Genomic DNA, 20,745 nt, shown 5'->3' with positions numbered 1-20,745 from the left:
AAAGCATTTGCGGAAAATCATGCCAGTCTAGACGTAACCCAGGAGTTTCAGTGTCTGCTACTCCTGGTGGGGGTGGGGATCTCAGCTCGGTGCCTCACCTGGGGGGGCCAGGGGATCTGGCCCAGCAGGAGCGGGTGGTGAAAGGCGCCAGAGAGCAGGGACAAGTGTCAAAGGCTTCGTCAGCTCCCTGAGAATCACTCTATCTATCTATCCCCACACTCCCCCTCTATCTATCTATCTATCTATCTATCTATCCCCACACTCCCCCTCTATCTATCTATCTATCTATCCCCACACACCCCCTCTATCTATCTATCTATCCCTACAAACGTGCCCTGGGGGGTTAACATGCCCTGGGAGGAGCCCAGTCATGTTCCCAGATACCAGGCTGGAAATTGGCACTCGCCTTGTGACTCCCCCTGTCCCACGGCATGTGACTCTGCTCCAAGGGGTCCCCCGGCCTTCCCAGCAGTGGCCTCCCCCGGTCCTGCAGCCGTCTCTTGCTTCAGCTGTGGGAGGCCTGTTAGCCCTTGCGGGGCATCCACACGGCAGCCGTGAGGGACCAGGCCCAGCTCGGGGAGAGGGCCCCGCACTGACACCGCTCGAGCTCTGGAGCGGGGTGTGGCCGTGTGCCAGGGGAGACATGTCAGTCCTCCCTGGGCAATGCCCCCTGTGCTCAGTGTCCCCGGGCTCTAGTCTTATCTGCACACGGAGTGGAGGCGGGTCACTGTCCCATGCACTGACACTGAGAGCACTTGCAGTGAGAGATGAGAGCCAGGGAGCTCTGCAGCCCGAGCGGTCACCCAGCTGCCTCTATAGCCTGGCTGGAGCAGTTCCCACGCTAAGCTCCAGAGGTCTCAGGTTCCCATCTGCCCAGTGGTGGTTACATCAGTGGACGCCAGGTCATTAATGTTTGTGCCACCCTGCAGAGAGGCCAAGGATCCTTCAGTGCAGGCTGGGAACGATGGGTGGGCACCACGGGAGGGGATACAGGGATCTAGGGAAACACGCGCCCTGAAAGACAGACAAACTCTATTCTGGCTAATGTGTCTGGTTGTGCACCAGTCTCATGTGGGCAAGGCAGGCAGCGGGCAAGCGGAACCCAACACACCGGGGGCTTCTATTTCCAATCCTGGTTTATTCAGTGAATTTGCCAAAGCGCTGAGAGGTGCCAGCTGGCAATGAGGTGCTAGAACCCACGCACAGGGCACCTCTCTCACATGGTCCTACAGCGGCCCCTTGGCATCGCCACTGCGCCATGGAAGGGCCTCGGCGAGGGAGCAGCTCAGATTTCAGACCTTCATTTACAGGCATCAGGTGCTGCATGGCTCACGCAGCAGGGGAGGGGACAGGCTCAGAAGAGGAGATTCACCATCAGGATTCCAGTAAGGAGAGGCAGGGAGAGGGCAAACGAGAATTTCCCCAGAGCCGGGCTAGCTCCAGAGGTGCCTTTAGTTGTTGTTTTGCTAACAGTGGTTGGTTTGGGGGTGGACATTGTTGTAGAGCTAGTGGTTGTTTTCGGAGTGCTGGTTGTGGTACGAGTGGTGGTGGCAGTAGTTCTGGTGGAGGTGCTCCGGGTGGTTGTAATAGGGGTGGTAGTTCTGGTGGAGGTGCTCCGGGTGGTTGTAATGGGGGTGGTAGTTCTGGTGGAGGTGCTCCGGGTGGTTGTAATGGGGGTGGTAGTTCTGGTGGAGGTGCTCCGGGTGGTTGTAATAGGGGTGGTAGTTCTGGTGGAGGTGCTCCGGGTGGTTGTAATGGGGGTGGTAGTTCTGGTGGAGGTGCTCCGGGTGGTTGTAATGGGGGTGGTAGTTCTGGTGGAGGTGCTCCGGGTGGTTGTAATGGGGGTGGTAGTTCTGGTGGAGGTGCTCCGGGTGGTTGTAATAGGGGTGGTAGTTCTGGTGGAGGTGCTCCGGGTGGTTGTAATGGGGGTGGTAGTTCTGGTGGAGGTGCTCCGGGTGGTTGTAATGGGGGTGGTAGTTCTGGTGGAGGTGCTCCGGGTGGTTGTAATGGGGGTGGTAGTTCTGGTGGAGGTGCTCTGGGTGGTTGGGGAGCGAGTGGGGGTGGTTGGGGAGCGAGTGGCGGTGGTTGTAATGGGGGTGGTAGTTCTGGTGGAGGTGCTCCGGGTGGTTGGGGAGCGAGTGGGGGTGGTTGTAATGGGGGTGGTTGTAATGGGGGTGAATGTTTCTGGAGCGGTAGTGGTGGGGGCGGGGGTGGATGTTTCTGGAGTTGTAGTGGTGGGAGCGGGGGTGGATGTTTCTGGAGCTGTAGTGGTGGGGGCGGGGGTGGATGTTTCTGGAGCTGTAGTGGTGAGGGCGGGGGTGGATGTTTCTGGAGAGGTAGTGGTGAGGGCAGGGGTGGATGTTTCTGGAGCGGTAGTGGTGGGGGCGGGGGTGGATGTTTCTGGTGCGGTAGTGGTGGGGGCGGGGCTGGATGTTTCTGGAGCGGTAGTGGTGGCGGCGGGGGTGGATGTTTCTGGAGCGGTAGTGGTGGGGGTGGGGGTGGATGTTTCTGGAGCTGTAGTGGTGGGGGCGGGGGTGGATGTTTCTGGAGCGGTAGTGGTGGGGGCGGGGGTGGATGTTTCTGGAGCTGTAGTGGTGGGAGCGGGGGTGGATGTTTCTGGAGCGGTAGTGGTGGGGGCGGGGGTGGATGTTTCTGGAGCTGTAGTGGTGAGGGCGGGGGTGGATGTTTCTGGAGAGGTAGTGGTGAGGGCGGGGGTGGATGTTTCTGGAGCGGTAGTGGTAGGGGCGGGGGTGGATGTTTCTGGAGCGGTAGTGGTGGGGACGGGGGTGGATGTTTCTGGTGCGGTAGTGGTGGGGGCGGGGGTGGATGTTTCTGGAGCGGTAGTGGTGGGGGCGGGGGTGGATGTTTCTGGAGCGGTAGTGGTGGGGGCGGGGGTGGATGTTTCTGGAGCGGTAGTGGTGGGGGCGGGGGTTGATGTTTCTGGAGCGGTAGTGGTGGGGGCGGGGGTGGATGTTTCTGGAGCGGTAGTGGTGGGGGCGGGGGTGGATGTTTCTGGAGCGGTAGTGGTGGGGGCGGGGGTGGATGTTTCTGGAGCGGTAGTGGTGGGGGCGGGGGTGGATGTTTCTGGGGCGGTAGTGGTGGGGGCGGGGGTGGATGTTTCTGGAGCGGTAGTGGTGGGGTTGGGGGTGGATGTTTCTGGAGCGGTAGTGGTGGGGGCGGGGGTGGATGTTTCTGGGGCGGTAGTGGTGGTGGCGGGGGTGGATGTTTCTGGGGCGGTAGTGGTGGGGGCTGGGGTGGATGTTTCTGGAGCGGTAGTGGTGGGGGCGGGGGTGGATGTTTCTGGTGCGGTAGTGGTGGGGGCGGGGGTGGATGTTTCTGGAGCGGTAGTGGTGGGGGCGGGGGTGGATGTTTCTGGAGCGGTAGTGGTGGGGGAGAGGGTGGATGTTTCTGGAGCTGTAGTGGTGGGGGCGGGGGTGGATGTTTCTGGAGCGGTAGTGGTGGGGGTGGATGTTTCTGGAGCTGTAGTGGTGGGAGCGGGGGTGGATGTTTCTGGAGCTGTAGTGGTGGGGGCGGGGGTGGATGTTTCTGGAGCTGTAGTGGTGAGGGCGGGGGTGGATGTTTCTGGAGAGGTAGTGGTGGGGGCGGGGGTGGATGTTTCTGGAGCGGTAGTGGTGGGGGCGGGGGTGGATGTTTCTGGAGCGGTAGTGGTGAGGGCGGGGGTGGATGTTTCTGGAGCGGTAGTGGTGGGGGCGGGGGTGGATGATTCTGGTGCGGTAGTGGTGGGGGCGGGGGTGGATGTTTCTGGAGCGGTAGTGGTGGGGGTGGGGGTGGATGTTTCTGGAGCTATAGTGGTGGGGGCGGGGGTGGATGTTTCTGGAGCGGTAGTGGTGGGGGCGGGGGTGGATGTTTCTGGAGCTGTAGTGGTGGGAACGGGGGTGGATGTTTCTGGAGCGGTAGTGGTGGGGGCGGGGGTGGATGTTTCTGGAGCTGTAGTGGTGAGGGCGGGGGTGGATGTTTCTGGAGAGGTAGTGGTGAGGGCGGGGGTGGATGTTTCTGGAGCGGTAGTGGTGGGGGCGGGGGTGGATGTTTCTGGAGAGGTAGTGGTGGGGGCGGGGGTGGATGTTTCTGGAGAGGTAGTGGTGAGGGCGGGGGTGGTTGTTTCTGGTGCAGTAGTGGTGGGAGCGGGGGTGGATGTTTCTGGAGCGGTAGTGGTGGGGGCGGGGGTGGATGTTTCTGGAGCGGTAGTGGTGGGGGCGGGGGTGGATGTTTCTGGAGCGGTAGTGGTGGGGGCGGGGGTGGATGTTTCTGGAGCGGTAGTGGTGGGGGCGGGGGTGGATGTTTCTGGTGCGGTAGTGGTGGAGGCCGGGGTGGATGTTTCTGGAGCGGTAGTGGTGGGGGCGGGGGTGGATGTTTCTGGAGCTGTAGTGGTGAGGGCGGGGGTGGATGTTTCTGGAGAGGTAGTGGTGAGGGCGGGGGTGGATGTTTCTGGAGTGGTAGTGGTGGGGGCGGGGGTGGATGTTTCTGGAGCTGTAGTGGTGGGAGCGGGGGTGGATGTTTCTGGAGCGGTAGTGGTGGGGGCGGGGGTGGATGTTTCTGGAGCGGTAGTGGTGGGGGCGGGGGTGGATGTTTCTGGAGCGGTAGTGGTGGGGGCGGGGGTGGATGTTTCTGGAGCGGTAGTGGTGGGGGCGGGGGTGGATGTTTCTGGAGCGGTAGTGGTGGGGGCGGGGGTGGATGTTTCTGGAGCGGTAGTGGTAGGGCCGGGGATGGATGTTTCTGGAGCGGTAGTGGTGGGAGCGGGGGTGGATGTTTCTGGAGCGGTAGTGGTGGGGGCGGGGGTGGATGTTTCTGGAGCGGTAGTGGTGGGGGCGGGGGTGGATGTTTCTGGAGCGGTAGTGGTGGGGGCGGGGGTGGATGTTTCTGGAGCGGTAGTGGTGGGGGCGGGGGTGGATGTTTCTGGTGCGGTAGTGGTGGGGGCGGGGGTGGATGTTTCTGGAGCGGTAGTGGTGGGGGCGGGGGCGGATGTTTCTGGTGCGATAGTGGTGGGGGCGGGGGCGGATGTTTCTGGAGCGGTAGTGGTAGGGGCGGGGGTGGATGTTTCTGGTGCGGTAGTGGTGGGGGCAGGGGTGGATGTTTCTGGAGCGGTAGTGGTGGGGGCGGGGGTGGATGTTTCTGGTGCGGTAGTGGTGGGGGCGGGGGTGGATGTTTCTGAAGCGGTAGTGGTGGGGGCGGGGGTGGATGTTTCTGGAGCGGTAGTGGTGGGGGCGGGGGTGGATGTTTCTGGAGCGGTAGTGGTGGGGGCGGGGGTGGATGTTTCTGGAGCGGTAGTGGTGGGGGCGGGGGTGGATGTTTCTGGAGCGGTAGTGGTGGGGGCGGGGGTGGATGTTTCTGGAGAGGTAGTGGTGAGGGCGGGGGTGGTTGTTTCTGGAGCGGTAGTGGTGGGGGCGGGGGTGGATGTTTCTGGAGCGGTAGTGGTGGGGGCGGGGGTGGATGTTTCTGGAGAGGTAGTGGTGGGGGCGGGGGTGGATGTTTCTGGTGCGGTAGTGGTGGGGGCGGGGGTGGATGTTTCTGGAGAGGTAGTGGTGAGGGCGGGGGTGGATGTTTCTGGAGTGGTAGTGGTGGGGGCGGGGGTGGATGTTTCTGGAGCTGTAGTGGTGGGAGCGGGGGTGGATGTTTCTGGAGCGGTAGTGGTGGGGGCGGGGGTGGATGTTTCTGGAGCGGTAGTGGTGGGGGCGGGGGTGGATGTTTCTGGAGCGGTAGTGGTGGGGGCGGGGGTGGATGTTTCTGGAGCGGTAGTGGTGGGGGCGGGGGTGGATGTTTCTGGAGCGGTAGTGGTGGGGGCGGGGGTGGATGTTTCTGGAGCGGTAGTGGTAGGGCCGGGGATGGATGTTTCTGGAGCGGTAGTGGTGGGAGCGGGGGTGGATGTTTCTGGAGCGGTAGTGGTGGGGGCGGGGGTGGATGTTTCTGGAGCGGTAGTGGTGGGGGCGGGGGTGGATGTTTCTGGAGCGGTAGTGGTGGGGGCGGGGGTGGATGTTTCTGGAGCGGTAGTGGTGGGGGCGGGGGTGGATGTTTCTGGTGCGGTAGTGGTGGGGGCGGGGGTGGATGTTTCTGGAGCGGTAGTGGTGGGGGCGGGGGCGGATGTTTCTGGTGCGATAGTGGTGGGGGCGGGGGCGGATGTTTCTGGAGCGGTAGTGGTAGGGGCGGGGGTGGATGTTTCTGGTGCGGTAGTGGTGGGGGCAGGGGTGGATGTTTCTGGAGCGGTAGTGGTGGGGGCGGGGGTGGATGTTTCTGGTGCGGTAGTGGTGGGGGCGGGGGTGGATGTTTCTGGAGCGGTAGTGGTGGGGGCGGGGGTGGATGTTTCTGGAGCGGTAGTGGTGGGGGCGGGGGTGGATGTTTCTGGAGCGGTAGTGGTGGGGGCGGGGGTGGATGTTTCTGGAGCGGTAGTGGTGGGGGCGGTGGTGGATGTTTCTGGTGCGGTAGTGGTGGAGGCCGGGGTGGATGTTTCTGGAGCGGTAGTGGTGGGGGCGGGGGTGGATGTTTCTGGAGCGGTAGTGGTGGGGGCGGGGGTGGATGTTTCTGGAGCGGTAGTGGTGGGGGCGGGGGTGGATGTTTCTGGAGCGGTAGTGGTGGGGGCGGGGGTGGATGTTTCTGGTGCGGTAGTGGTAGGGGCGGGGGTGGATGTTTCTGGTGCGGTAGTGGTGGGGGCGGGGGTGGATGTTTCTGGAGCGGTAGTGGTGGGGGCGGGGGTGGATGTTTCTGGTGTGGTAGTGGTGGGGGCGGGGGTGGATGTTTCTGGTGTAGTAGTGGTGGGGGCGGGGGTGGATGTTTCTGGTGTAGTAGTGGTGGGGGCGGGTGTGGATGTTTCTGGTGCGGTAGTGGTGGGGGCGGGGGTGGATGTTTCTGGTGCGGTAGTGGTGGGGGCGGGGGTGGATGTTTCTGGAGCGGTAGTGGTGGGGGCGGGGGTGGATGTTTCTGGTGCGGTAGTGGTGGGGGCGGGGGTGGATGTTTCTGGAGCGGTAGTGGTGGGGGCGGGGGTGGATGTTTCTGGAGCGGTAGTGGTAGGGGCGGGGGTGGATGTTTCTGGAGCGGTAGTGGTAGGGGCGGGGGTGGATGTTTCTGGAGCGGTAGTGGTGGGGACGGGGGTGGATGTTTCTGGAGCGGTAGTGGTGGGGGCGGGGGTGGATGTTTCTGGTGCGGTAGTGGTGGGGGCGGGGGTGGATGTTTCTGGAGCGGTAGTGGTGGGGGCGGGGGTGGATGTTTCTGGAGCGGTAGTGGTGGGGGCGGGGGTGGATGTTTCTGGTGCGGTAGTGGTGGGGGCGGGGGTGGATGTTTCTGGAGCGGTAGTGGTGGGGGTGGGGGTGGATGTTTCTGGAGCGGTAGTGGTCGGGGCGGGGGTGGATGTTTCTGGAGCGGTAGTGGTGGGGGCGGGGGTGGATGTTTCTGGAGCGGTAGTGGTGGGGGCGGTGGTGGATGTTTCTGGTGCAGTAGTGGTGGGGGCGGGGGTGGATGTTTCTGGAGCGGTAGTGGTGGGGGCGGGGGTGGATGTTTCGGGAGCGGTAGTGGTGGGGGCGTGGGTGGATGTTTCGGGAGCGGTAGTGGTGGGGGCGGGGGTGGATGTTTCGGGAGCGGTAGTGGTGGGGGCGGGGGTGGATGTTTCTGGAGCGGTAGTGGTGGGGGCGGGGGTGGATGTTTCTGGTGCGGTAGTGGTGGGGGCGGGGGTGGATGTTTCTGGTGCGGTAGTGGTGGGGGCGGGGGTGGATGTTTCTGGAGCGGTAGTGGTGGGGGCAGGGGTGGATGTTTCTGGTGCGGTAGTGGTGGGGGCGGGGGTGGATGTTTCTGGTGCGGTAGTGGTGGGGGCGGGGGTGGATGTTTCTGGAGCGGTAGTGGTGGGGGCAGGGGTGGATGTTTCTGGAGCGGTAGTGGTGGAGGCCGGGGTGGATGTTTCTGGTGCGGTAGTGGTGGAGGCCGGGGTGGATGTTTCTGGAGCGGTAGTGGTGGGGGCGGGGGTGGATGTTTCTGGAGCGGTAGTGGTGGGGGCGGGGGTGGATGTTTCTGGAGCGGTAGTGGTGGGAGCGGGGGTGGATGTTTCTGGAGCGGTAGTGGTGGGGGCGGGGGTGGATGTTTCTGGAGCGGTAGTGGTGGGGGCGGGGGTGGATGTTTCTGGTGCGGTAGTGGTGGGGGCGGGGGTGGATGTTTCTGGTGCGGTAGTGGTGGGGGCGGGGGTGGATGTTTCTGGAGCGGTAGTGGTGGGGGCGGGGGTGGATGTTTCTGGAGCGGTAGTGGTGGGGGCGGGGGTGGATGTTTCTGGAGCGGTAGTGGTGGGGACGGGGGTGGATGTTTCTGGAGCGGTAGTGGTGGGGGCGGGGGTGGATGTTTCTGGAGCGGTAGTGGTGGGGGCGGGGGTGGATGTTTCTGGAGCTGTAGTGGTGGGGGCGGGGGTGGATGTTTCTGGAGCGGTAGTGGTGGGGGCGGGGGTGGATGTTTCTGGTGCGGTAGTGGTGGGGGCGGGGGTGGATGTTTCTGGAGCGGTAGTGGTGGGGGCGGGGGTGGATGTTTCTGGAGCGGTAGTGGTGGGGACGGGGGTGGATGTTTCTGGAGCGGTAGTGGTGGGGGCGGGGGTGGATGTTTCTGGAGCGGTAGTGGTGGGGGCGGGGGTGGATGTTTCTGGAGCGGTAGTGGTGGGGGCGGGGGTGGATGTTTCTGGTGCGGTAGTGGTGGGGGCGGGGGTGGATGTTTCTGGTGCGGTAGTGGTGGGGGCGGGGGTGGATGTTTCGGGAGCGGTAGTGGTGGGGGCGGGGGTGGATGTTTCGGGAGCGGTAGTGGTGGGGGCGGGGGTGGATGTTTCTGGAGCGGTAGTGGTGGGGGCGGGGGTGGATGTTTCGGGAGCGGTAGTGGTGGGGGCGGGGGTGGATGTTTCTGGTGCGGTAGTGGTGGGGGCGGGGGTGGATGTTTCTGGTGCGGTAGTGGTGGGGGCGGGGGTGGATGTTTCTGGAGCGGTAGTGGTGGGGGCGGGGGTGGATGTTTCTGGTGCGGTAGTGGTGGGGGCGGGGGTGGATGTTTCTGGTGCGGTAGTGGTGGGGGCGGGTGTGGATGTTTCTGGTGCGGTAGTGGTGGGGGCGGGGGTGGATGTTTCTGGTGTGGTAGTGGTGGGGGCGGGGGTGGATGTTTCTGGTGTAGTAGTGGTGGGGGCGGGGGTGGATGTTTCTGGTGTAGTAGTGGTGGGGGCGGGTGTGGATGTTTCTGGTGCGGTAGTGGTGGGGGCGGGGGTGGATGTTTCTGGTGCGGTAGTGGTGGGGGCGGGGGTGGATGTTTCTGGAGCGGTAGTGGTGGGGGCGGGGGTGGATGTTTCTGGTGCGGTAGTGGTGGGGGCGGGGGTGGATGTTTCTGGAGCGGTAGTGGTGGGGGCGGGGGTGGATGTTTCTGGAGCGGTAGTGGTAGGGGCGGGGGTGGATGTTTCTGGAGCGGTAGTGGTAGGGGCGGGGGTGGATGTTTCTGGAGCGGTAGTGGTGGGGACGGGGGTGGATGTTTCTGGAGCGGTAGTGGTGGGGGCGGGGGTGGATGTTTCTGGTGCGGTAGTGGTGGGGGCGGGGGTGGATGTTTCTGGAGCGGTAGTGGTGGGGGCGGGGGTGGATGTTTCTGGAGCGGTAGTGGTGGGGGCGGGGGTGGATGTTTCTGGTGCGGTAGTGGTGGGGGCGGGGGTGGATGTTTCTGGAGCGGTAGTGGTGGGGGTGGGGGTGGATGTTTCTGGAGCGGTAGTGGTCGGGGCGGGGGTGGATGTTTCTGGAGCGGTAGTGGTGGGGGCGGGGGTGGATGTTTCTGGAGCGGTAGTGGTGGGGGCGGTGGTGGATGTTTCTGGTGCAGTAGTGGTGGGGGCGGGGGTGGATGTTTCTGGAGCGGTAGTGGTGGGGGCGGGGGTGGATGTTTCGGGAGCGGTAGTGGTGGGGGCGTGGGTGGATGTTTCGGGAGCGGTAGTGGTGGGGGCGGGGGTGGATGTTTCGGGAGCGGTAGTGGTGGGGGCGGGGGTGGATGTTTCTGGAGCGGTAGTGGTGGGGGCGGGGGTGGATGTTTCTGGTGCGGTAGTGGTGGGGGCGGGGGTGGATGTTTCTGGTGCGGTAGTGGTGGGGGCGGGGGTGGATGTTTCTGGAGCGGTAGTGGTGGGGGCAGGGGTGGATGTTTCTGGTGCGGTAGTGGTGGGGGCGGGGGTGGATGTTTCTGGTGCGGTAGTGGTGGGGGCGGGGGTGGATGTTTCTGGAGCGGTAGTGGTGGGGGCAGGGGTGGATGTTTCTGGAGCGGTAGTGGTGGAGGCCGGGGTGGATGTTTCTGGTGCGGTAGTGGTGGAGGCCGGGGTGGATGTTTCTGGAGCGGTAGTGGTGGGGGCGGGGGTGGATGTTTCTGGAGCGGTAGTGGTGGGGGCGGGGGTGGATGTTTCTGGAGCGGTAGTGGTGGGAGCGGGGGTGGATGTTTCTGGAGCGGTAGTGGTGGGGGCGGGGGTGGATGTTTCTGGAGCGGTAGTGGTGGGGGCGGGGGTGGATGTTTCTGGTGCGGTAGTGGTGGGGGCGGGGGTGGATGTTTCTGGTGCGGTAGTGGTGGGGGCGGGGGTGGATGTTTCTGGAGCGGTAGTGGTGGGGGCGGGGGTGGATGTTTCTGGAGCGGTAGTGGTGGGGGCGGGGGTGGATGTTTCTGGAGCGGTAGTGGTGGGGACGGGGGTGGATGTTTCTGGAGCGGTAGTGGTGGGGGCGGGGGTGGATGTTTCTGGAGCGGTAGTGGTGGGGGCGGGGGTGGATGTTTCTGGAGCTGTAGTGGTGGGGGCGGGGGTGGATGTTTCTGGAGCGGTAGTGGTGGGGGCGGGGGTGGATGTTTCTGGTGCGGTAGTGGTGGGGGCGGGGGTGGATGTTTCTGGAGCGGTAGTGGTGGGGGCGGGGGTGGATGTTTCTGGAGCGGTAGTGGTGGGGACGGGGGTGGATGTTTCTGGAGCGGTAGTGGTGGGGGCGGGGGTGGATGTTTCTGGAGCGGTAGTGGTGGGGGCGGGGGTGGATGTTTCTGGAGCGGTAGTGGTGGGGGCGGGGGTGGATGTTTCTGGTGCGGTAGTGGTGGGGGCGGGGGTGGATGTTTCTGGTGCGGTAGTGGTGGGGGCGGGGGTGGATGTTTCGGGAGCGGTAGTGGTGGGGGCGGGGGTGGATGTTTCGGGAGCGGTAGTGGTGGGGGCGGGGGTGGATGTTTCTGGAGCGGTAGTGGTGGGGGCGGGGGTGGATGTTTCGGGAGCGGTAGTGGTGGGGGCGGGGGTGGATGTTTCTGGTGCGGTAGTGGTGGGGGCGGGGGTGGATGTTTCTGGTGCGGTAGTGGTGGGGGCGGGGGTGGATGTTTCTGGAGCGGTAGTGGTGGGGGCGGGGGTGGATGTTTCTGGTGCGGTAGTGGTGGGGGCGGGGGTGGATGTTTCTGGTGCGGTAGTGGTGGGGGCGGGTGTGGATGTTTCTGGTGCGGTAGTGGTGGGGGCGGGGGTGGATGTTTCTGGTGCGGTAGTGGTGGGGGCGGGTGTGGATGTTTCTGGTGCGGTAGTGGTGGGGGCGGGGGTGGATGTTTCTGGTGCGGTAGTGGTGGGGGCGGGTGTGGATGTTTCTGGTGCGGTAGTGGTAGGGGCGGGGGTGGATGTTTCTGGAGCGGTAGTGGTGGGGGCGGGGGTGGATGTTTCTGGAGCGGTAGTGGTGGGGGCGGGGGTGGATGTTTCTGGAGCGGTAGTGGTGGGGGCGGGGGTGGATGTTTCTGGAGCGGTAGTGGTGGGGGCGGGGGTGGATGTTTCTGGTGCGGTAGTGGTGGGGGCGGGGGTGGATGTTTCTGGAGCGGTAGTGGTGGGGGCGGGGGTGGATGTTTCTGGAGCGGTAGTGGTGGGGGCGGGGGTGGATGTTTCTGGAGCGGTAGTGGTGGGGGCGGGGGTGGATGTTTCTGGAGCGGTAGTGGTGGGGGCGGGGGTGGATGTTTCTGGAGCGGTAGTGGTAGGGGCGGGGGTGGATGTTTCTGGAGCGGTAGTGGTGGGGGCGGGGGTGGATGTTTCTGGAGCGGTAGTGGTGGGGGCGGGGGTGGATGTTTCTGGAGCGGTAGTGGTGGGGGCGGGGGTGGATGTTTCTGGTGCGGTAGTGGTGGGGGCGGGGGTGGATGTTTCTGGAGCGGTAGTGGTGGGGGCGGGGGTGGATGTTTCTGGAGCGGTAGTGGTGGGGGCGGGGGTGGATGTTTCTGGAGCGGTAGTGGTGGGGGCGGGGGTGGATGTTTCTGGAGCGGTAGTGGTGGGGGCGGGGGTGGATGTTTCTGGTGCGGTAGTGGTGGGGGCGGGGGTGGATGTTTCTGGTGCGGTAGTGGTGGGGGCGGGGGTGGATGTTTCTGGTGCGGTAGTGGTGGGGGCGGGGGTGGATGTTTCTGGAGCGGTAGTGGTGGGGGCGGGGGTGGATGTTTCTGGAGCGGTAGTGGTGGGGGCGGGGGTGGATGTTTCTGGAGCGGTAGTGGTGGGGGCGGGGGTGGATGTTTCTGGTGCGGTAGTGGTGGGGGCGGGGGTGGATGTTTCTGGTGCGGTAGTGGTGGGGGCGGGGGTGGATGTTTCTGGTGAGGTAGTGGTGGGGGCGGCGGTGGATGTTTCTGGTGAGGTAGTGGTGGGGGCGGCGGTGGATGTTTCTGGTGCGGTAGTGGTGGGGGCGGGGGTGGATGTTTCTGGTGCGGTAGTGGTGGGGGCGGGGGTGGATGTTTCTGGTGCGGTAGTGGTGGGGGCGGGGGTGGATGTTTCTGGAGCGGTAGTGGTGGGGGCGGGGGTGGATGTTTCCGGTGCGGTAGTGGTGGGGGCGGGGGTGGATGTTTCCGGAGCGGTAGTGGTGGGGCCGGGGGTGGATGTTTCTGGAGCGGTAGTGGTGGGGGCGGGGGTGGATGTTTCTGGTGCGGTAGTGGTGGGGGCGGGGGTGGATGTTTCTGGAGCGGTAGTGGTGGGGGCGGGGGTGGATGTTTCTGGAGCGGTAGTGGTGGGGGCGGGGGTGGATGTTTCTGGAGCGGTAGTGGTGGGGGCGGGGGTGGATGTTTCTGGTGCGGTAGTGGTGGGGGCGGGGGTGGATGTTTCTGGTGCGGTAGTGGTGGGGGCGGGGGTGGATGTTTCTGGTGCGGTAGTGGTGGGGGCGGGGGTGGATGTTTCTGGAGCGGTAGTGGTGGGGGCGGGGGTGGATGTTTCTGGAGCGGTAGTGGTGGGGGCGGGGGTGGATGTTTCTGGAGCGGTAGTGGTGGGGGCGGGGGTGGATGTTTCTGGTGCGGTAGTGGTGGGGGCGGGGGTGGATGTTTCTGGTGCGGTAGTGGTGGGGGCGGGGGTGGATGTTTCTGGTGCGGTAGTGGTGGGGGCGGGGGTGGATGTTTCTGGTGAGGTAGTGGTGGGGGCGGGGGTGGATGTTTCTGGTGCGGTAGTGGTGGGGGCGGGGGTGGATGTTTCTGGTGTGGTAGTGGTGGGGGCGGGGGTGGATGTTTCTGGAGCGGTAGTGGTGGGGGTGGGGGTGGATGTTTCTGGTGCGGTAGTGGTGGGGGCGGGGGTGGATGTTTCGGGAGCGGTAGTGGTAGGGGCGGGGGTGGATGTTTCTGGTGCGGTAGTGGTGGGGGCGGGGGTGGATGTTTCTGGAGCGGTAGTGGTGGGGGCGGGGGTGGATGTTTCTGGAGCGGTAGTGGTGGGGGCGGGGGTGGATGTTTCTGGAGCGGTAGTGGTGGGGGCGGGGGTGGATGTTTCGGTAGAGGAAGTTGTGGGGGTAGGGATGGTTGTTTCTGCAGCGGTAGTGGTCTGGATGGTGGTGGTTATTTCGGGAGTGGTGGGGGGGGTTTCGGTTGGGGTAGGTGTGCTGTTATTGCCTGTGTCGCGATTTTCTATTGCGATTGGGCTGCTGGGGGTTATCTTCCCTCTCAGAAACGTGAAGGTGTAGCCCGTCGATGTCAGGGTGGTTGGAGGTTTGATCTGCTTTGCAGACGCCGACGCACAGCCCTTTGCAGCAAACGGTGACAACGATGAACCTGTTGGAGAAATTCGGCCTGTTCTTAGGGACGCGTCGCTCCAGGACAGGGTGCTCCAATGCTGTTTATTGGGTAGTCGACTGGTCGATAGGCACTGCCGCATTCCTCCTGGGGGTCCTGGTGACTCGGGGCTGCATGCGGATGCCTGCTTTGAAATCCACAAGATTCCTCTGCGGGGCCCTTGTGCATGTCAAAGCCATGGAGCCTGGTTCCAGCTGGCGAGTCCCCAGCTGACCCCAGGTCCCACGGCAGCTGCCCCTTTGAAATGAGCGGAGGTGACATTTGGGAGGGGCATCCCACCAGACAGCTGACCCCCACATCAGCTGTGCAGCAGCCCCCTTGGGGTTTCAAAGTGGCAGCGTCTTTGCTACCCCCCACCCTTTGCTGCCTCTGTCTCAGAGATGCAACAAGGAGGGGACATCGACTAGTCGACTAGTCAAAAGACGATCCGATAAGCAAATGCTTCTTGGATGGTCAACTAGTCTTTAACATCCCTAGCTCCGGGTCCTTCTCTGCCCCCATCCCTCTGTCTCTACCAGCTGGCGGTTCCCCCCGCTCTGTCCCTTTCCCACCTGCCTTCCATCCCAATCCTTCCCATGGGAAGTACCCCGTTGCCATCAGCCCCGGAGGAGGGGGACATCAGTGCAGGGGGAGGGGAGCTGCGTTGGGAAGGAAACATCTCAATTCCTCTCTCCTTCTTTCCGGCCAAAACGCTCTTGGCTCCACCACGGCTCAGCTCAGACTCCGGGTCCCACCAGCTCTCTGGAGTCCTCCTGGGCTGAAACACTCCCGAGCACCCCCTCCCTGCAACCAGCTGGCAGAATGTACCTTGGTTCAGCTTGCCGGTGTAATCCAGGCAATAGGTCTCCAGGCCTGTGCAGGGGGTGACTTGGCTGTTGCAGGTTGTGGAGCCCAGAGCAAAGCAGGCTGGGCACTGCCGCCCGTTCAGGGTGGTGTTCGGGGTCACTGAAAACAAAGACAGAGAGACGGTTACTGGGTGGGTGAAACCTCGTCCCAGCTGGGGGCTGGGCCCTGCCTCGCCCAGCATGTGCAGGCCCCTCCCTGCAGCCGGGGGCATTTCTCCATCTGTCTGGGACACAACAGTCGGCGACGGCCGCACTGGCTCAGTTCTGGATCCCGGCGAGAGTGAAGGGGGAGCCGATAGGTGCCGGGAAGTTTAGATTTCAGCCTGTCCCGGCGGCTGCTCCCTCCTTCCTATGCAGCCTCACCCGTCTGATTGCGAACGGGCCCCGACTGTTCTACCCCCGCTCGCTACAGGGATTTCACTGGAGACAGAACAGACATGTGAGGAAATGGAGTTTGGGGCAATAACGGGGACAAACGGCAACAAACACAATTGTACCAGGGCTTGTCCACATGGACAATCCGACTGTAGCAATGGAGATGGGGTGTGTGGAGCAGTTGGGGTGTGATTCTGCCCAGTGCCGGTCCGATGGTCTAGCTGTCCATGTGCACCATGGCCAACACATGGGAGCTGTTTATTATTGTGCTTTGAGCTAATGCCCTTCCAAAGTGCTCCGCCCGTTGACCCCTGTGCATTGGCAGAGGTGCACCAAGAGCCAGCTCACCATCCTCTAATTGTTTGTGTGGCCGTGCCCATAATAGGGAGAAAACAAACAGACCCACAACGTACCTTGAGGTGCGGCCGAATTGCACAAATCTGTGTTGCATTGTAGAACGTTGACCCTCACGTACTGGTCCTTTCCCACGGTGAAAGAGAAGGGGCCTTTTATGTCACTGCTATAGCCGCTGAGACATTGCTTGGAGAAGAACTTCTGCTTTGTCCCGCCTTTGTGCAATAGAGGAGAGCAAAACAGAAAACGTGAGGCTGGGAGGGACCCTCGTGCAGGGTCAGGGAGGGGATTTTACCTCCTTGTGCGGCTGCTGGGATCCCGTGTCTGATTCTGGGGCCACAATTCAGGAGGGTGAAGAGGAGCCGAGGCCTAAACTGCCCCCCAGATTGTGTCAGCCAGGATGAGGTCAGAGGGTTTGTGTGCGGAGCGCAGGGGGTGGTGACGGGGATTAGGGCTAAACTTGGGGTCACGGCCACGTTAACCCACTGAATAAACCCACTGGGGACTGTGCTGGGAAAGTGTCCTGAGTGGGGTCAGAGGCCGGCGGGCGGGTGGGTTTTTGGGGAATGAATGGATAGGTAGGTACGCACACAGGTGGCTGGATAATGACCGACCACGTAAAAGCTGGGGGAGTGGAAGGGCCATTCCATCCCGTTAGGGCAGTGGCAGGATGCACCGAACTGGGTCTGTAATTCAGGTTTCCCATGTCAAAGGACAAACTGTGGGAACTGAAAGGAACTAGCAGAATGTACTGGCCTGAGCAGGTGACAGAATTTGGGAGCAGCCGGCAGGGCCCAAGGGTTCCCCTCCCCCATCTCCTTTCTAACCCCCCTCAGAAAGTGCGTTTCTCCCCGGCACAGCATCACTTCCTGCCACGCAGCCACCCCGTATAGAATTGAAAGCCCAATGCATGAAATCCCATCAATAGCGCCCGGGGGTGGCATCGGCCCCCTGAAGTCAGTGGGAGCTTTGCAACTGACCAGCGGGTCCAGGTCTCCAGCCTGCCCGGCCTGCCAGTCGCTGTGTCAGAGACTGGAACGGTGCCGGAATCGACCCAGCACCGCACCCGGCCGGACTGTGCTGTGCCGGGTGCTGGGGACCCGGGAGGGGCATTGTTGGGGCTGGCCCTGGTGGCGAGGGTGGGGACAGAGGCAGGGTAAGATGTGCCGGGGTGAGGGCAATGTCACCTACCCAGGGAAATTTCTTCTGCCACGGAGAGGCAGCCGCCCGTCGCCTGGTCGTCTTGGCAGGTCCCTGGAGCCACATCACAGGCCTCCGTTGGGCCCAAGCACACGCTGCATGTCAGGGTCCCTGCTGGAGAGAGAAGAGCGAGTGTTTCCTTCTTACTGAGGTAACAGTGTCAGCTCGGACACGTCCCTGAGCCCAAGTCTCCCCCTGCGCCAAACAAGCCAACGGGAGAATGGGCCTGATTGTCTTTAGGACCCTCCACAATGGCACAATTTCAATGACAGACCTGCTGCTGTACCCGAGCTAGGAATTGTGGGGAGGTCCTAGACAACTGGAAATAGGCAAATGTAGTAGCCCCCTTTAGAAAGAGTCTGACGGACAATCCATGGAACGACAGACCGGCCAGCCTCCCCTCCGCCCCCAGGAAAATCATGGAGGGGATCCTCAGGGAATCCATTTGGAAACTCTTGGAGGGGAGGCAAGTGATCAGGAACATGGATTCCCAAGGCCAAGTCCTGCCTGACCAGCCTGCCTGGCTTCCGTGCTGAGGTAACTGGCTCTGGCCACGGGGCAGGCGGTGGGCGTTGATTTTGGTGCCGTGTCCCGCAGTGTTGTTGCCCAACAGCTGAAGAGGTGGGGAGTGGATAAATGGAGTGTAAGGCGGGTCGTTGGGCTCAGCCAGTAGCAATCAGCGGCTTGGTGTCTAGTGAGCTGCCAGTTTCAAGCAGAGTCAGACCTAGGGCCAGTTTTGTTTAATGTCATCGTATTTCAACACACCCCTGAACATTGCTCTGAGCCACAAGAACAACCACACTCCAAGAACAGTTCTACGGGGACCCCCCCGACAGTCAAAATGACAGTCGGCACCTCTACAGGGAGAGCTTCCGCAAGCGGGCCCAGGCTGACATTGTGAGCACAAAACGTCCCGTAACCGTAGTCATGCAGAACGCCGTGCGCAACCTCAACAGAAGCGCTGACATATCAACCCAAACAGCTGCTGGAGTCCACATTGCAAACAGGAGGCTGCCAGACAACTCACCCACCTCACAGTCTACAGGCCTCTTTCCCCCTGACCCCACTGAGGAATACCTAAAGAAATTACACCATCTGCTGAAGAAACAGCCTCAGCCTGGGCCAGTCCGCACGAGAGACCCACTTGCTTGACACTACAGTGCAAATAAATGATGGTCACAGTATCGCCATCCTGTACTGGAAACCTACTGCCCCCTGTTCTTACCCACATGGTTCTAGCCTCCTCCCGGGGCACATCACACGACCAGTTGTCTGCAGCCAGACCCTAAGATACAACAGGCTCCGCTCCAACCCACAGAGACAAACACCCACAGGATTTCTATCAGGCATCCTTAAAACTTAAATACCGGCCTGGGGAAATGAGGATACAGACAGTGTGGCTACGTCTACACTGGCCCCTTCTTCGGAAGGGGCATGCTAATTTTGAACTTGGGAATAGGGAAATCCTCGGGGGATTTAAATATCCCCCGCGGGATTTAAATAAACATGGCCGCCGCTTTTTTTCCGGCTTGGGGAAAAGCTGGAAAAAAGCGTCTAGACTGGTGCAATCCTCTGGAATAAAGCCCTATTCCGGGATCTCTTATTCCTACTTGAAAGCCCAACAAGGAAAAGAGCAGAAAACTGCTAGACATTCCCTACAGCCCCTAGCTTATACCCCTATAGCAGTCTGCCACCTACTATCATTCCGAGCAAGTGTGGCTATTCTTAAAATGGGAACGTGCCCACAGTATCGTTACCTCTGATTAATGTTTCCCATCAATGGCTCGTAGCCAGGCTGGGCAGGGAGGGTGTCCCTGGGTTCTGTGTGTCAGGGGCTGGAAATAGGCTGGGAATAGCCCTGCCTCCAGACACCCCCAAGTGTCCTTTCCACAGCCACACCCCTCAGCTCAGACACACCCACCTAGGGACCCACCCCTGCAACAACCCCATTGCCAACTCTGCCTACACATCTCCACCAGCCACAACACCACAAGCCCTGGCGCATCAGCCTCCACAGCAGGGGCTCCTAGACCTGCCCAGCCGCTGGTTTGATCTACGCCAGCAAGTGCCAGCCACGCCCCTCTGCCACAAACTGTGGCCATCCCGGACAGTCTCTGCGACAAGGGATAAAGGGGCACTAGTCAGACTTAGGAATGGAAACACCCGGACCTGTGGGGACACTGGAACCTGCCAGGCCCCTCAGTCATGGATTTACAAGTAGCCGTCTTCTACAAAGGAATCTCACCAGCCAATCAGAGAGAGACACTGGTAACTGGAATTCATTTGCATATTTGACACCGTCTCCCTGGGCTTGAATACTGATATGAACTGGTTGACCCACGACAAAGGCAATTTTCCCTGCCTTTGACATTTGCATTTTCACATCAGTGGACACATCCAGCCTACAATGGACAGGTAACTGGTTTTGCTGTGTTATATATCTTGGATTCTGATTCTCTACTTGTGTTAGTCTGCCAAGTGCCACAGGACTAATCATTGTTAACGAGGGGATGGATTGCACCATCAGCGAGTTTGCAGATGACACTAAGCCAGGGGGAGAGGTAGATACACTGGAGGGCAGAGAGAGTCCTAAGTGACACAGACACATTGGCGGTTTAGGCCAAAAGAGCCGAGGGGCACAAGGGATCCAGGAGGGTCAAGTGGCTGCAGCCGCGCACAACTCACCTCCGGCATTGACTGTCGCTAGGAGAGCAGGGAGGAGGCAGAGGAGCGAGGAAACCCCCATGGTGCTGGGAGGAGCCCGGGGCCGGGCTGGGAGCTGAACGGAGCCTTCTCACTGGTGCAGCGAACTCTGCTGGAGGGGAGCAGGAGAGCGTCAAAATTAAGATGGAAAGGAAATTCCAGATGAGACTGGGGAGTATGTGGGAGGCAGGGGGGTAACACCAGGCAACAGACCTCAGCAAATACTGATTTCTGGTTCCCTGGCAGTTCTAAAAACTCTGACCACAAATAATCTGTGTTGACCAAATTTCTCATCTTACTGAAAAGCCAAACGACATAGGGGTCTGGTTCATGGTCTGGCATTTATAATTCAGCCAATTTGAAATATTTTTTAATGTTACAGTCAACACTGAAAAGCCACCTTGAGAGGAGGAAAAATCGAAATGTCCAATTCTGGAAATGTCATTTTTTTCAAGATTTTTTTCTTTTAGCTTTTTTTTTCACTAATTTGCAGAAATGTTCGGTTTTCCCAACCCTGCCCTTTTCAATGGCAGAAAGTTTTGTTTGAAGAATTTCTCCCTGCTGGATTATGCCTCAGATATTCGCATGAATAACAGACCGGGATTCCGGCCAGGAGAGCCACGCATGGGACTATATTTTAATCCTACACGCTCCCACCCTGTTTCTTGAATTTTTACCCACGGTCCCACAAGAGAGAGATTCCATATTCCATCATGCTACTTTAGAGTACATGCTGCAATCAATACTGAAAAGAACAGGAAAAATCAAAATGTCGAGTTCTGGAAATGTCACTTTTTTCAAGATTTTTCTTTTTTTGAGGATTTTTTTCACAAACTTGTGCAAATTTCAGTTTCCCCAACCCTGTATTCATGGAAAAATGTGATTGGAGAATTTCTCCCCCCTGGATTGTGCCTCAGATATTCCCACAAATAACAGAACAGGAGTCCTGGGAGTAGAGCCTCGCATGGGACTATATTTTAATCGTTTCCACCCTGTTTCTTGTATTTTTATCCTTGCACCAGCCTGCAAAGACCTTAGATCTCTAATCCCTTAAGTGAGACAAATTTCATCCTGCTACTGTAAAAACTAGTTTGGTTAATATACCACACCCAGTCTCAGCCACACACACCTCAGACATAATTTTTACCACTAAAATATGGATGAAATCTTGCATGTAAAAAGTCATTTCACTGCGGTTCTAATGGACTTCAACTCTCTTCCCACCCCCTCCTCACATTCGAGTATTTAAACCTTTCTTTAGGAAAACACT

General features: G+C 60.8%; 1 protein-coding gene and 1 long non-coding RNA gene across 2 annotated transcripts; both read right to left on the bottom strand.

Moving 5' to 3' along the window:
* Positions 1-407: 407 nt before the first annotated feature.
* On the bottom strand, positions 408-8,518 carry LOC142819677 (uncharacterized; the record flags this gene model as incomplete). The annotated part of the gene is made up of 3 exons (XM_075908205.1): positions 408-2,298; positions 7,063-7,138; positions 8,279-8,518. Coding segments are annotated over 3 exons (1,260 nt in total), but the record flags the coding sequence as incomplete, so codon positions are not given.
* Positions 8,519-13,769: 5,251 nt separating this feature from the next.
* On the bottom strand, positions 13,770-19,979 carry LOC142819652 (uncharacterized). The gene is made up of 4 exons (XR_012897514.1): positions 19,458-19,979; positions 16,764-16,886; positions 14,806-15,787; positions 13,770-13,977 (listed from the first exon to the last, which is right to left on the bottom strand). It is a non-coding gene; the product is annotated as an uncharacterized LOC142819652 (long non-coding RNA).
* Between the last annotated feature and the right edge of the window lie 766 nt (positions 19,980-20,745).

Source organism: Pelodiscus sinensis, chromosome 24 (assembly GCF_049634645.1).
Source record: "Pelodiscus sinensis isolate JC-2024 chromosome 24, ASM4963464v1, whole genome shotgun sequence".
Lineage (NCBI taxonomy): Eukaryota > Metazoa > Chordata > Testudines > Trionychidae > Pelodiscus > Pelodiscus sinensis.
This window is presented reverse-complemented; position numbering and strand designations above follow the sequence as displayed.